This window comes from Mixophyes fleayi, chromosome 11 (assembly GCF_038048845.1).
Source record: "Mixophyes fleayi isolate aMixFle1 chromosome 11, aMixFle1.hap1, whole genome shotgun sequence".
Classification (NCBI taxonomy): domain Eukaryota; kingdom Metazoa; phylum Chordata; class Amphibia; order Anura; family Limnodynastidae; genus Mixophyes; species Mixophyes fleayi.
In genome coordinates, this window is record NC_134412.1 from 89,105,501 (window position 1) to 89,121,328 (window position 15,828).

Genomic DNA, 15,828 nt, shown 5'->3' on the forward strand with positions numbered 1-15,828 from the left:
GGCTCGCCGCGGTGACGTCATTTGACGTCGGCGTTTTGACGTGAATTTTAGACGCCGACGCTTTTTCAGTAAGTCGGCGTCGGCGGCGTCGGAGGAGGAGGGAGGACGGCGCAGAAGACGTAACGGGCCCCCCGAGAACAGCAAGAAGAGGGAGATAGAAGCCGGCGTCCAGCGAGCGGAGGCAGAGAGCCCTGTACAGGGCTGAGAGCGACTCTGCCTCCTGAAGACCCGACGGGAGCAAGTCCTGGATACCGCGGCAGCTGGGGGATCCCTGGAGGAGGCTCCTGGAGGCATCAGCGACAGGTAAGGCTCTTATGGGCACCCCCTCTCCCGGGCCCGCGCCCGCACCTCTGTACATAGCCCTTCTGTAGTTCATGGTAGTCTCCTTCCTCTCATCAGGCGCAAGGCCTGTGGGCAAATCGGGAATTAGGCCTGTGGTGTAAATAGTGGACACAAGGTCTGGGCACAGCTAGGGCAGAGGCAGGCATTTCTTGGGCACAAGGCACTGCAGGTGAGAGCGTAAGGGGGGCGCAAGGCCCCGCAGGTGAGAGCGTAAGGGGGGCGCAAGGCCCCGCAGGTGAGAGCGTAAGGGGGGCGCAAGGCCCCGCAGGTGAGAGCGTAAGGGGGGCGCAAGGCCCCGCAGGTGAGAGCGTAAGGGGGGCGCAAGGCCCCGCAGGTGAGAGCGTAAGGGGGGCGCAAGGCCCCGCAGGTGAGAGCGTAAGGGGGGCGCAAGGCCCCGCAGGTGAGAGCGTAAGGGGGGCGCAAGGCCCCGCAGGTGAGAGCGTAAGGGGGGCGCAAGGCCCCGCAGGTGAGAGCGTAAGGGGGGCGCAAGGCCCCGCAGGTGAGAGCGTAAGGGGGGCGCAAGGCCCCGCAGGTGAGAGCGTAAGGGGGGGCGCAAGGCCCCGCAGGTGAGAGCGTAAGGGGGGGCGCAAGGCCCCGCAGGTGAGAGCGTAAGGGGGGCGCAAGGCCCCGCAGGTGAGGGCGTAGGGGGGCGCAAGGCCCCGCAGGTGAGGGCGTAGGGGGGCGCAAGGCCCCGCAGGTGAGAGAGTAAGGGGGGCGCAAGGCCCCGCAGGTGAGAGCGTAAGGGGGGCGCAAGGCCCCGCAGGTGAGAGCGTAAGGGGGGCGCAAGGCCCCGCAGGTGAGAGCGTAAGGGGGGCGCAAGGCCCCGCAGGTGAGAGCGTAAGGGGGGCGCAAGGACTGGCGGATTGCCCAGGAACTTTTTGGTCAGGCTTGGACTGATGTCACTTTAAAAAAACATGCTCGTGAAGGCCTTAGGATTATCTCCCCCCATCTTAGAGTTCAGGGCTGTCACTGGCATCACTGAAGACATAGTTGCTGAAAACATCTCAGCCCTGGTGGTAAGTGTATAAAGCTGCAAGTTTCCGGTGGGTTTGAAAAGTGGAGATGTTGCCTGTGGCAACCAATCGGGTTCTAGTTATTTAGTGCAATCTATAAAATGAAAGCTAGAATCTGATTGGTTGCTATAGCCAACAACTCCACTTTTAAAACCCGCTGGAAATCCGCACCTTGATACATTCTACCCCCTAATCTTTCACACCTACTCCTGATGTGCTGTCTTCTCCTCAAAGAACAGCATGAAGAGATATTTCTGGAGTGGACAAAGTCAACCACAATGGCACTCTTTAGTCCTAATGGTCAAGACTTGACTTGATCCCACTTCTAACACCAACTTGTGAAGGGCAGGGATTGAGTCGGGAATCTGCAGAAAGGGATAGAGTTTAGGAGCGGCTTTCTTAAATCCAAGTATTGGAATACCAAACACAGAAACAGCAGGAGGGAGAGTGAAGCATGGGATTGAAGGGGCTGCATACAATATAAACAGCATATATACTGCAGATGGTAGTATCCCTTAGTATTGCGGTGGCTATAGGGGCACTTTTTTCCACATATGGTAAAACAACCCACACATTATACCGTTCTGGAATAAAGTATATTTTATTATCAGAGCAACCATTACCTAAAGATCCCTGGATATTTTTACTCTCTCTGCCTCAAGACTTGAGTGCCCAAACTAAACATGCTGATATCTCACATTCTTACAGCTGCAGAAGCTCAAATAGCCAATCATTGTAAACAGGAACCCCCTTCCATCTGTCTTGGAAATTGTCACATATTCCCTACATGACAAGTAACCCAAGTTTGATGGCATATGTACACCTGGTATTTTAATTGTTCTGGCTAGTGCTTACAAAGAGTGGCAACACCCCCCCCCCCCCCCCTTTGAGTCATACGTTTGCAGCCATCTGAGACCTCCCCATGATCAAATAAGATATAAACCTTCTTAATATGTAAATTCTGTGAACTAAATTATGTAAGGAAAATAAACATTAATATTTAATTGACAATATAAATTATGCAAATGCTAAAACTGTCCCCTCTCAGAGCTTTGACAGCCGTTATCTGTCAGGACTTTTCATTGACTCATTCGTAGGGTTGGTAAAGTTATACCCAGAGATGTAGCGTGGAGCCATGGCACACGGAGTAAGTGTATGCTACAGCACTAGCTCCCCCCCCCCCATTACTGACGTGCTTCCGTGAAGATTAATGGATTGGATCTGTGTCTGAAGCTGATTCTCACGGTCTTAAAAGTCTGTGGAGAAAAAGTAAGATTGGAGAGGATGAGGAGGAGTGAAGGTGGCAGAGGGGGAAATGAGAAAAGTGGAAGGTAGAAATACAGCAGGGGAATGGAGAGAATATTGAGGAAGATGAGAGATAGATGATGGTAAGGGAAATTAGGAAAGAAAAGGGAGGGATGAGGCTGACGGTGGACTGTTGTCCTCTCGTAGCTGTTTTTGCAGCTTTCACAACCTGCTGCTGGTTTCTTGTCTGGATCCTGGAATGTTGGGGCCTGTTTGGAAAAGATATAGGAACTTGACATATGGAAAACTGAGCAATAAGTGAACACCATACATAGCAGAGATAGCGCAGTATATAATACAACCAACTTTCAAAATGGCCACACATTCTGTGGTTGCCATTTTAACGACATACCACACACCAACACTAGCTATTACGAAAGTGGGATCTGCGACATGTTATCTTCCCAACTGTCACAAAAGCTGACTTGCAAGAATTTCTACAGATTCACAGGCCAGCACACACAACTACGTCACTGTTTACCCCCATCACAAGTCCTATAATTACTTTAATCTCTGCCCTAATAATCACTAACCTAATTTTTGCTGCCATGAACTGCAAAATATAAACTTTGGCAGCGCCCCGTAATGCATTGGCAGATTTTGTGATGTGCGCTGCACCATATACATAATTTTATGCTCCAAGGGTGTGTACATTTAAGTGTTTAGTGCTAATGTAATGCATTGGTTATGCAGTACGCTGTGCTAAAGTAAAATTTTGGCAATTGTTCATTAAGATCTATACATCATGCCCTAAAGGGGAGCATACTGTAAGTAAAGATGGTGTAGGGGGCTTTGGGTGCAATTGGGACACACAGTAATGGGCTACTACAGCTATTTTTTCCTGTCAGATTTGGGTTGTTACTTTTGTAGTGGCTGTTTTGCAAGTCCAGTCAGGGTTTGGGCACAGAGGTAATGGATGAGGTAAGAGTGGGACCTCCCTGCCACCCTCTGGTGCTGGACGGACTACATTTCAGCCCGGTGCACTGTTGCATGCTGATGTTAATGACGTGATTCGCAACACACCCAAAGGCCAGCGTTGGGCACATCCCCGAGCCCCTATTCATTCCCAGTCGGTGGAAGGATCTTTCCTAGAATGTGGAGCCGGAGTAGGCGAGGGATGCAGATGGGAATATTGTGTGGCAGCTGGTCACGGGCTCAGTGATGTTTGTGTGGTGAGTAGAGTGATGCAGAGTATCTCTCCCTCCAGTGTCCACCCGTTCCGACTTCACCAGCCGCGGCTTAAACCATTCCCGTTGGGCACACTCCTCCCTGTTCCGAGTCTCCCAAATCCCTGTCCCCGCCTCCTTCCAATTCTCAGCTCTCCGCTGCAGAGACCAGGCCCTGGGCCACCTGGAGCTGTGTGTGCGCGGGCCGGCTTGCTGTGTGTGTGTGTGTGTGTGTGTGTGCGGGCCGGCTCGCTGTGTGTGTGTGTGTGTGTGTGTGTGTGTGTGTGTGTGTGCGGGTGCGGGCCGGCCCGGCCCGCTGTGTGTGTGTGTGTGTGTGTGTGTGTGCGGGCCGGCTCGCTGTGTGTGTGTGTGTGTGTGTGTGTGTGTGTGTGTGTGTGTGTGTGTGTGTGTGTGCGGGTGCGGGCCGGCCCGGCCCGCTGTGTGTGTGTGTGTGTGTGTGTGTGTGTGTGTGTGTGCGTGCGCGGGCCGGCTCGCTGTGTGTGTGTGTGTGTGTGTGTGTGTGTGCGTGCGCGGGCCGGCTCGCTGTGTGTGTGTGTGTGTGTGTGTGTGTGTGCGGGCCGGCTCGCTGTGTGTGTGTGTGTGTGTGTGTGTGTGTGTGCGGGTGCGGGCCGGCCCGGCCCGCTGTGTGTGTGTGTGTGTGTGTGCGGGCCGGCTCGCTGTGTGTGTGTGTGTGTGTGTGTGTGTGTGTGTGTGTGCGGGTGCGGGCCGGCCCGGCCCGCTGTGTGTGTGTGTGTGTGTGTGTGTGTGTGTGTGTGCGTGCGCGGGCCGGCTCGCTGTGTGTGTGTGTGTGTGTGTGCGCGCGGCCGGCTCGCTGTGTGTGTGCCTGTGTGTGTGCGCGTGCGCGCGCGCCGCCTCGCTGTGTGTGACCAGGGCACTGGGGGCTGTTTGCCTTTCCCCTCTACTGGTCACTCGGTATCCTCCGACTATATGCTACCCTCATTCATTGGGCAGCACGGTGGCTAAGTGGTTAGCACTTCTGCCTTACAGTACTGGGGTCATGAATTCAATTCCCAACCATGGCATTATCTATGAGGAGGTTGTATGTTCTCCCCGCGTTTGCAAGGGCCTCCTCCCACACTCCAAAAACACACTGGAAGGTAAATTGGCTGCTAACAAATTCACCCTAGTCTGTGTGTGTATGTTGGGGAATTTAGACTGTAAGTTCCAATGGGGCAGGGACTGATGTGAGTGAGTTCTTTGTACGGCGCTGCAGAATTAGTGGCGCTATATAAATTGATGATTATATACATTCTATCATGTAGATTATATAATTTATTAGTTAAACCAGTGTCCAATAAGAATGGTGCAAGATTAAAGTAACACCACTGAGCAATAATAAACCTGTATGTAAAAGGGTTTTTGAGTTTCTGAGATATATAGGGGGTTATCTAAAATTGTTCTGAAATGCCACTCCTGATTCTCCATTTTCAGTGTGATAAGTCTCCTAAACTATTGAAATCTCTTTGCCTAATCCACGTATCACTTTGAAATTTGTATCCGTTGTCAATCACAATATGAGTTTACATAATTTTGATCCCCCTATATCTCAGAAACTGAGGCCTAGAGAAGGTAAATTTTACATGGGTTAGTAGATATGTGGTAGTACCAAGCCTAATGAAAATCTGAGTCGGTTGGTGTCATAATGACATTTTTCTGGGTGATTTGACATGGAATGACCCAAAAGTATTTTGCAATAAATGTATGTTTTCCTTATATAAAAATCCACACATTTTTAAGGGGGTGCAAGAACATATTTTAAGACTCGAAGGGAGGGGGGCGGGGAGATATGATGAACAAAAATGTTAAGAATCAATGCATTGGTTGCTATAACTCCTTATAAATAAATATGCCAGTTAAAAATATGTAAGGGACAATAGCCCTTCTGCTTTGGTGCCAGTTACAACACCACTATTTTGTATCTGTCTTTGGTACCCAGCTATGGACAATAGAATTCTCCTGTCTTGTTCTCACCACTATTGATGCTGCAACAGAAGTCAGGTTGGAAGGGAGGACAGAAGTGGAGTGACTCTGGTACAAGACCACTACTGAGGTTAAACAGCGTATGAATATTTGTGTGCCAGCCTTCTCGTCCTATTGTGTGTCCTGGTTCCTTCACAAAATAATTCTAATCAAAATATTAAAGGTGGTTAGAGTTCAAAGTCGGATTTAGCTGTATACTTCTGAATTAGCGTCTGTAGTCACACGATGGAGGCAGCTGTTTTGTCCGGCCTACATTATTATTGTTTACAAAGCACCCATCCTGTTGTACAGGAAACATGTGGTAACCCAAGCATTCAGTGTTTCTCTTTATTATTTAATTGTTAATGTTTGTAGAGAGATGTTCATTGTTTGGCATGTACACATTTGCAACATATTTCAATTTACAAAATAACGCACATTTATTCCTGTTGCATCTGTGTATGTGTTTGTAAGTGTTTGCTAAATGTTTTTAAAATAAACATTTTTTTTTAAAGTCTGGGCCAGGCAGTAGGCTATGTTCACATCTATGGGGCGTATTCAATTGTCAGCGTTAACGCTGCAAAACGAGCGCTCGAAAAATATTACCGTTTATACGGTAATATTGCGCGCGAAAACCGTTAATACGGTAGTTTACTCGCGGAATTTCAGGGAGCTGCGAGCTGAAATTCCGCGAGTAATTAACGGTAAGATTTTTCGAGCGCTCGTTTGTTAGCGTTAACGCTAACAATTGAATACGCCCCTATATGTTTAAACAGTGAATTAAATTCGCATCAAAATGTACTTAAGCTTTTTATGCATTTTAATGCTTTTGTGGTGTTAAGCTGGACACCATTCAATAAGTGGAATAACCTATGTTAATGCATATCAATTGTGGCACGGTGGCTCAGTGGTTAGCACTTCTGCCTCACAGCACTGTGGTCATGAGTTCAATTCCCGACCATGGCCTTATCTGTGTGGAGTTTGTATGTTCTCCCCGTGTTTGCGTGGGATTCCTCTGGGTGCTCCGGTTTCCTCCCACACTCCAAAAACATACTGGTAGGTTAATTGGTTGCTATTAAATTGCCTTTAGTCTCTCTCTGTCTCTGTCTGTGTGTTAGGGGATTTAGATTGTAAGCTCCAATGGGACTGATGTGAGAGTTCTGTGTACAGCGCTGCAGAATTAATGGTGCTATATAAATAAATTGATGATAATGATGAACAAACAGAACACAATGCATTGTGATATCTTCATTGTAGGGTACACCCGGATGAACTTTTTGGTTCGAACAGTAGATGCAGACATGGAAAATGAGGACTGCTTTATTTTCCCACATCCCAGGACACAACATGAGGGGATAATGCTTTCAAAAGTGAATGCAATGAATGAACACTTGAATAGTGTATTAAGACCACTTGGATGTAAACACACCTGCAGATTTTCTGTGTATGGGAGAGAGCAGTACATTTCCAGAAGCAGTCTGACTTCTTTTAAATACAGCAAGGAAGCATGGGCCAAATTCCAGCACAGCTCTGGTGACATGTTCTGGCTATCTCTAGAAAGGTCCTATTATTCTGCATTGTTCCACTAATGGCTATGGCCTACTGATTGTGATAGATCATGACATGACTTTTATGCATTGGAAAATGTTTGCACATTTAGAAAAATCTTGTCGCTTACCCTTAAGACCTTAATTTTTTGGTGTGGTCTAATTTGTTTTTCACGCCTTTAGAGATTTTAGCTGAAACATTGGTTTTGGACCAAAAACCCACTCATATTTTGTTTTTATTGATATACTGGCATGATAGCCAAATGTAACCAGTGAGTTAATGATTTTCATTTTAGTCCAAACCTTTGCGCAGTTCCAATATGGAACCTTTGTAATTTTGAACCACTTCAAAGCAACAGAAGCAAACTTAGACGTTAGTGAATGTGCATTTAAGGGGAATTATACCCAGTTTATCTTTTTTGGACTGAGGAATGAAATGCAGTTTTCTCTGCTTTCCATTTACACCAAAATGTCTGAAAAGCCATCCTCTGTTATGATTAATGGCCAACCAATGCACAACAAATGGACAGCAATGTAAAGCAGTGTATTTAGGAAAGCATGTACAAGATAATAACTTAATCCTTTTAAGGTTGTAAACCCCACAATATGTATTCAAAGAGGAAGCTTTAAAATTGGCTGTATTTCCCATTTTTTTTAATATGAATAGGGGCCATACTTTAGCATTTATTTTACTACAGACATCGGCTTTTTGATGAGGATTGATGTCAATTGTGCATATAATACGGTGCTACATAGATAGGGGCCATAATAGCTACAAGGATGCTCTCAGTACAACAAAGTCAGCATAAGTGGGGAGGTTTTTCTCTTTATGGGTAATGCGTACTAGCACAGATTTCTTCTTGCTAGTGTTAAGTAAGGATGAGCGGGCTCGGATTCCGCTAATCCGAGCCCACCCGAACAGTGCGGATCCGACGGGATCCGAGCACTGTTCGGGTACTTCCGACCGCCAAAGGAATCCGAAAAGAGGCTATGACATCCAAGTCTCGCGTCGGATCTCGCGAGACTCGGATGTCATAAATTCTCACCTTGCGGCCGCCATCTTCATTTCGCCTGACATCAGGGAAGAGGGAGGGTGTGTAGGGTAGTGGTGCTCCTGCGTGATCAGTGCTCTGTCCTTGCTGAGTCCAGTGGTGCTTTATGCCTGTGTCCAGTGCTCTGTCCTTGCTGAGTCCAGTGGTGCATCAGTCCAGTGCTCTGTCCTTGCTGAGTCCAGTGGTGCATCAGTCCAGTGCTCTGTCCTTGCTGAGTCCAATGGTGCATCAGTCCAGTGCTCTGTCCTTGCTGAGTCCAGTGGTGCATCAGTCCAGTGCTCTGTCCTTGCTGAGTCCAGTGGTGCATCAGTCCAGTGCTCTGTCCTTGCTGAGTCCAGTGGTGCATCAGTCCAGTGCTCTGTCCTTGCTGAGTCCAGTGGTGCATCAGTCCAGTGCTCTGTCCTTGCTGAGTCCAGTGGTGCATCAGTCCAGTGCTCTGTCCTTGCTGAGTCCAGTGGTGCATCAGTCCAGTGCTCTGTCCTTGCTGAGTCCAGTGGTGCATCAGTCCAGTGCTCTGTCCTTGCTGAGTCCAGTGGTGCATCAGTCCAGTGCTCTGTCCTTGCTGAGTCCAGTGGTGCATCAGTCCAGTGCTCTGTCCTTGCTGAGTCCAGTGGTGCATCAGTCCAGTGCTCTGTCCTTGCTGAGTCCAGTGGTGCATCAGTCCAGTGCTCTGTCCTTGCTGAGTCCAGTGGTGCATCAGTCCAGTGCTCTGTCCTTGCTGAGTCCAGTGGTGCATCAGTCCAGTGCTCTGTCCTTGCTGAGTCCAGTGGTGCATCAGTCCAGTGCTCTGTCCTTGCTGAGTCCAGTGGTGCATCAGTCCAGTGCTCTGTCCTTGCTGAGTCCAGTGGTGCATCAGTCCAGTGCTCTGTCCTTGCTGAGTCCAGTGGTGCATCAGTCCAGTGCTCTGTCCTTGCTGAGTCCAGTGGTGCATCAGTCCAGTGCTCTGTCCTTGCTGAGTCCAGTGGTGCATCAGTCCAGTGCTCTGTCCTTGCTGAGTCCAGTGGTGCATCAGTCCAGTGCTCTGTCCTTGCTGAGTCCAGTGGTGCATCAGTCCAGTGCTCTGTCCTTGCTGAGTCCAGTGGTGCATCAGTCCAGTGCTCTGTCCTTGCTGAGTCCAGTGGTGCATCAGTCCAGTGCTCTGTCCTTGCTGAGTCCAGTGGTGCATCAGTCCAGTGCTCTGTCCTTGCTGAGTCCAGTGGTGCTTTGTGCATCAGTCCAGTGCTCTGTCCTTGCTGAGTCCAGTGGTGCTTTTGTCCTGTGCTTTGTTCTGCTAAGTGCATAGTTATTTTAAAAGTATTAAAAAATCTTAAAAAAAAAAAAAAAATATTATACAAAAATAATTAAAAAAAAAAAATTTTTTTAAAAAGTATAAAAAAAATTCTAGTGCTATATATTCTTGCAGTCCAGAAACATTAGTACTGCAATCTATAAAAAAATTGTTCACTGTTCCAGCAGTATTATAAAAAATAGTACTGATGCTGAGAACATCTGGTCCGGATTGAAGGACCTGCCAACCATTGCAGACATGTCTACTGTCGCTGCATTGGATGCTGTCACAATTGAAAAAATGGTGGAGGATTACTTTGCTGACACCATCCAAGTAGACATGTCAGACAGTCCATATTCTTACTGGCTGGAAAAAAAGGCAGTTTGGAAGCCCCTGTGCAAACTGGCTCTATTTTACCTGAGTTGTCCCCCCTCCAGTGTGTACTCGGAAAGAGTTTTTAGTGCAGCGGGGAACCTGGTCAGTGAGCGGCGAAGGAGGTTGCTTCCGCAAAACGTTGAAAAAATGATGTTCATAAAAATGAATTATCAATTCCTCAATCAAGTACAGCACTGGCCTCCAGATACTACAGAGGGACCTGTGGTTGTGGAGTCCAGCGGGGACGAATTGATAATGTGTGAGGATGAGGAAGTACACACTGAAGGGGGCGAGGAATCCGAGGATGAGGACGACATCTTGCCTCAGTAGCGCCAGTTTAGTTTGTACAGGGAGAGATAAATAGCTTTTTTTTGTGTGGGGGCCCAAACAAACCAATCATTTCAGCCACAGTTGTTTGGTAGGCCCTGTCGCTGAAATGATTGGTTTGTTAAAGTCCGCATGTCCTATTTCAACAACATCAGGGTGGGTGGGAGGGCCCAAGGACAATTCCATCTTGCAACTCCTTTTTTTGGCATTATGTGACCGTCCAACAGTCGTTTGCCATGAGCACGAAGTACGACAGTAGTCATCCTATGGCAAAGCGGATAACTGCGGCCTTAACAGCTATGTTGGTGTTAGACGTGCATCCGGTGTCCGCCATCTGTGCAGTGGAATTCAGACCAGTTGAAGGAGGTATTGTGGCCCCGGTACCAAATTGGGTACCGGGGCCACTCCACTACGCAGTCCAGAAATCTTAGTATCAGATATTAAACTACGTTCACTGTTCCTGCTACATCAAAAAAGCATGAACATGCCCTGCCATCAACAAAAACAAGAGGTAGTGACGCGCTTGAACTCCACCCTCTATATGCTGCAGAGGATGGAGGAGCAGAAAAAGGCCATTCAAGCCTACACAGCCACCTACGATGGGCCATGTGTTTGTGCCGCCCACTTGTGTCGCTTAGCTTAGACATCCAGCTACCTCGGTGCAACCTTTTGGACTAAAAACAATATTGTGAGGTGTGAGGTGTTCAGAATAGACTGGAAATTAGTGGAAATGAATGTTATTGAGGTTAATAATAGTGTAGGAGTAAAAAAAAAAACCCAAAATATGGATTTTAGCACTTTATGCTTTTTTTAAAAAAAAAAAAAAAAATCAGAACCAAAACCTTTCGTCGAGTGTTTTGGCAAAACAAATCAGAACCCAAAACACCAAAAGTGGCCGGTGCACACCCTTAGTGTTAAGTCTATAAACACATAATTTAAACTACAAAACAGGTACATATTGCTGAAGTATTGGAGCCAACGGTTTTATCTATAAATTTCATATACTGTATTTTCAGCAGCCATCTATAAAGAGCTTGTACAATCCACCTGCAGTTTTCATATAGATTGTTGCAGATGTCCCAGCCAGCATGACCTCCATCTGCCATGTACAATATACTCCAGTACTTCCTAATTCCTGTTACCTGTGCTGAGTGAGTTAATTGATGAAATGGATGTCTTCAGACATCAGTTTAATTCAGCCCAGGCAGTTGCAATAGGAAAACTAGTGGAAAGTTCAGGAGCAGAGTAATTTGTACTTTGTAGAATATCGGAGTTTGTTACTGTGCTGCATTTTGATGAAAGTGTAAGAAATCAGAATTATACCCTGATGTAATGGTTCAGAGGTGAACTGTGTGTGAACTGGATAGTGTCATCACTTTACAGAAGGGCAGATAAAGCTGAACATAAAAACATGAACAACATATTAATATATATATATATTTTTTTTAAAAAAAAAGCGTAGTAAATTGTGATTATTAACACATAACCTCTTCATTCTTGGTTTTAGTTCCACTTACAAGTAACATCAGCATTTTCCTTGCAGTGACCTGAAGCCATGTTTTCCTCTGTCTGCTTCCGTAGGCTTCCCTAAGAGTTGTCCATTGCTGGACACTGCTCCGGTCCTCACACAGACTTTCCGTTTTCCTCATCTTTTGGTTGATTTGAAGAAGGAAGGGTACAGACATGGCCGGCCATGTATCGCCTACGGTAGGATCTCAATGAGCTTTTTAAATGTCTTTAAGAAAATCAAAGTTTTATTCATTCTATAGGAAAATAATTTTCCTCTAGTAATATGTTCCGTCTCCTTTTGTAGAGAGCTGCATGAAACGTTGGTGCTTTATAATAGTAATCTAGGTCAGGGCTGTCTAACAGGTTTACCATAGGAGGAATGAGCCCCTTAAAGCCTTCTCCCTCTCTGGGGACAATTACATTTTCCACATATTATTTTGTACAATGAAAACATATTGTACAATAGAACCACAAATGAGTATTTATAACCTATGTGTGTCTGATCTTGGAGAATACTGCTGTAAGGCAGTGATTTACGTAAGTGATTTAAATTAGTTTTTTTAATTAGACCACTCTATAAATGTTCCACATTTCCTCTTCTGAATTTTTGCAAGCCATTTTTTGGGGGGGGGGGGAGCACTTACACATGTTACTCTTACATCCTGACATCCCTTAATGTTTCTGATGCAGAGGTTCTGCTTTTTGGATCCGCCACATATTGTGTGGTCTTGTGGCTTCACTGTAGTTAGATTGCCTCGTGGCCTTTATGCGGGGGAGGCAGCCATTGTTTAAGATAAACCAATACCCATGATGCAACAGCCTGTCCATTCAGTAGGTGCCCTTGATGACATTACATGAACAGTGCCCTGCAAAATGAATTTGCATTAAAAAAAAAAATATCATGTAGTTCCTGTTCCATATCTGAAGGGTGTTTTGTTTGTTTCTTTATGACCTAGTAGACATTGTACGACTGATTTCCACTGTTCCATTGAAATCTATATTATCGTGGTCGAGCAAATGCCTCCAACTCTATCTACACTTTGTTTCTTAACATCGAGACATTTACTGTGCAAACAGGCCATAATGGTGACAAGGGTGTATGAGAGCATTGTACAGAATGTTATTAGTCTCGTCAGTATTCCGAATGTGCCTGAAAGTAATCTCTGGTATTTTCATGCTGTAAAGCTACAAGGAGTGGTCTTTTTATATGTCTGCACTGAGCTAATGTGCCGGTTAAAGCAGTCTATAAAGACAGGAGCTGTTTTGTGGGCGCCTTGGTTGTTTTTACATGTTATTACAGGATTATATGAATTGTAAATGTTGCCCTATTAATGTTTCCACTTTAGGAAACCCCCCCCCATCTGAGCCTGTAATTCCTGGTTCAGTTCACACAATGGAGGACCATTTATAAAACGAGTCCCATGGTTAATACTGTGTCAAAACATTTTAGCATAAAATGAATGAGCAAAATGGTTTATGTTTAATAAAACCAGATTAAGATGTTATAACTGCCCCCATATAGCAGCATGTACTTGTCCTACGCCAGGTCTGTAGGGAATTGGAACATCAGACTTTTATTCGCAGGTTCTACTTACCTCCAGTAAATACTGTGCTGACAAGCTCCTCCCCCTCACTGGTGAACCCCACGCGCAGTTTGCTTTGAGTCGCAGGAGACGCAAGAAATTAACATTTCCAGCGCACCCCACTAGATATGTTATTCAGCTCGGTTATAGAAAAATATGTATTTAGCAAAATAGCTTTATAAAACCCCCTAACTGGATATTTGCATAGATAGATAGATATTAACAAAGGGGCTGATTCAGAGTTGAACGAAAAATGGGAGTAACTCTTATTACAAAAAAGCAATAAAAACCGGCATATTTTCACCCATACGCAGAATCTATAAACATGTCGCTGTGCGTCCGCTCCTGCAGCTGCGCCTGGTTTACGATAAGTCCTCATCGTCAGCTCAAACTAAACCAATGCCTCCTGACAATGAGAAAGATTAGTACTTTATATACAAATAGAAATAGCCAGAAGGAAACATTTAGTTCCTGTTTCTATGAAACTCTGCAACACTTGTAGCCTCTGCAGTGGTACAATCCCTACACTGACTGCTTACAATCTTGTCCTTGCTGTGTTTTAGGTGATATTCAGAGATGTCGCCGTTTATTTTTCGGAGAAGGAGTGGAATCTCCTTGAAGGGTGGCAGAAAGACTTGTACACTGGTGTTATTAAAGAAATTCACGGGATCCTTATTTCTCTAGGTATTGTATTTTTAATGCATTTGGAAAGTCACTTAAACTATGAAACCTTCCATTATGTGTTTTGTTTTAGCCAAGTGTCTTTTATATGACTTGGATGTCAATGACATCTTGTAAAGCGTTCTGAGTATTTCTTCTATATAATTCATTCCTTAGTGTCACTTTGTATAATATACACACATACATAAACCGTAGGCCGATAACTTCCCGATGAGGCTGACCCATGGGTTGTTTCTCTGCAAATATACATTACTAGCCCAGTATTTTTCTCTTGTATGGCTAGTCTTCTAAATTTAAAGGAGGCTACAATTCATTAAAAATGATATGCCAAACTGTTAATAAAATTATCTGCAATTTGTCATAATCTTCTGCTGCCTTACGTGTGCCACATACACGGCGATCCTTCATACACAACTGGTAATGATCCAGTCGTCTGAGGGAACATAAGCTGCAATGTCACGCCAAGATTGCGGAATGTGCGGCAGCTTTATTTAAAAAAGCAGCATTCAACTTTACCCTCTGTAGAATTATGGGGTCCTGTATCCGTACCTCCCAACAGTTGGGTAGGCAGCATCTGGACAGGGGTGTGGTCATTCCTCGATGGCAGTGAACCCCCCCTCCCGGGGTCGTGCCTAGCTCAAGGCCCCTCCAAACACCTTCATTGACATGGACCCCAGCGTGCACGGCACTCATTCGCCACTGCTTTGTCAAGTCAGCAGAATGCCTCCCAACTTTCCTGCGATAGGGACGGCGGGACATAGCCCTCCCACTCTGTGTACCTGGAATGTACCATCTGGCTTTCTTCTCTATTTATGTGAACATTCTGCTTATCTTGTACTTGTTTATTTGTACTTGTATTTCACTCATGTTTTTTGTTTTTGTTCGTATCCACATGATTTATATGTCGACTGTCCACATTTTGATGATAACAAAATCGTGTAAATATACTCTTCTAAAGTAGTTAAAGATAGCACTCAAAATTCATATAACATCTTAAAACGGTTAAGCGGCCCTACAGAAACAATTCTAAAATGAAGTAATGTGTAATGTGGCCTCTCTGAATACCGCTGGGTGAGTGCTATTACCACTGCATTCATCTCTTGAGTACATCTTGTAATATAATTCAACTAATCCTTTGGCTCTGCGATGGGCAGCTGATGTAATGGGACATAGTTTAGCAATGGCTGCCAGTCCCCGATATAACATGATCCATCCAATAAATTTACTTTGCGTTCTCTTCCCTGTCCAATAGGCTTTGTCATTCTTAACCCCAACAACTTCCTAAGGATACAGCCAGAAGATGAGCCTTGTCGGAAAAGCCGCCAAGTGGTCGGAAGAAATGAAAACTTGAATACTGTTGGTTCTGGTGAGCTGAGAATTCTTGGGAGTTCTTGGGAGTAATGTTGCTAAGGGCCTTTGTGGAAACTAAACACAAGTAGTTCAGGAGGGAACAGCAGCTAGTAATATTGACGGGTTTAAATTAAGTTTCTATAATTTATTTTAATTGACTGCTTCCTGTATGAAGAGTTGGCAAGGAACCCTGTACGGAGCCGCCAAGATCTTCCTTATTAAGAAGGCAGAAGATAATAGCTTGTGCCGTAAGCTAGCTGTAACTAGGTTGTATATAACATCAAGTATCTTCTGTTAAGTTCTGTTACTCTTATTATCAGCCTGCAAAAAC

The 15,828-nt window shown here is 45.5% G+C and overlaps 1 protein-coding gene across 4 annotated transcripts in view; it reads left to right on the top strand.

The window, feature by feature from the left end:
• Nucleotides 1-69: 69 nt before the first annotated feature.
• Nucleotides 70-15,828, top strand: part of LOC142107044 (uncharacterized) — a 29,464-nt gene continuing 13,705 nt past the window's right edge. For 3 of the 4 annotated variants that reach the window (XM_075190174.1, XM_075190176.1, XM_075190177.1), the window contains exons 1-4: nt 70-303; nt 11,956-12,081; nt 14,030-14,150; nt 15,400-15,513. In XM_075190174.1, coding sequence (XP_075046275.1) covers nt 12,058-12,081; nt 14,030-14,150; nt 15,400-15,513 — 259 coding nt within the window. In that variant the 5' untranslated portion in view covers nt 70-303; nt 11,956-12,057. Of the gene's footprint in view, nt 304-4,692; nt 5,898-11,955; nt 12,082-14,029; nt 14,151-15,399; nt 15,514-15,828 lie in introns of those variants that run through there. The other variant, XM_075190175.1, reaches the window with a different exon arrangement.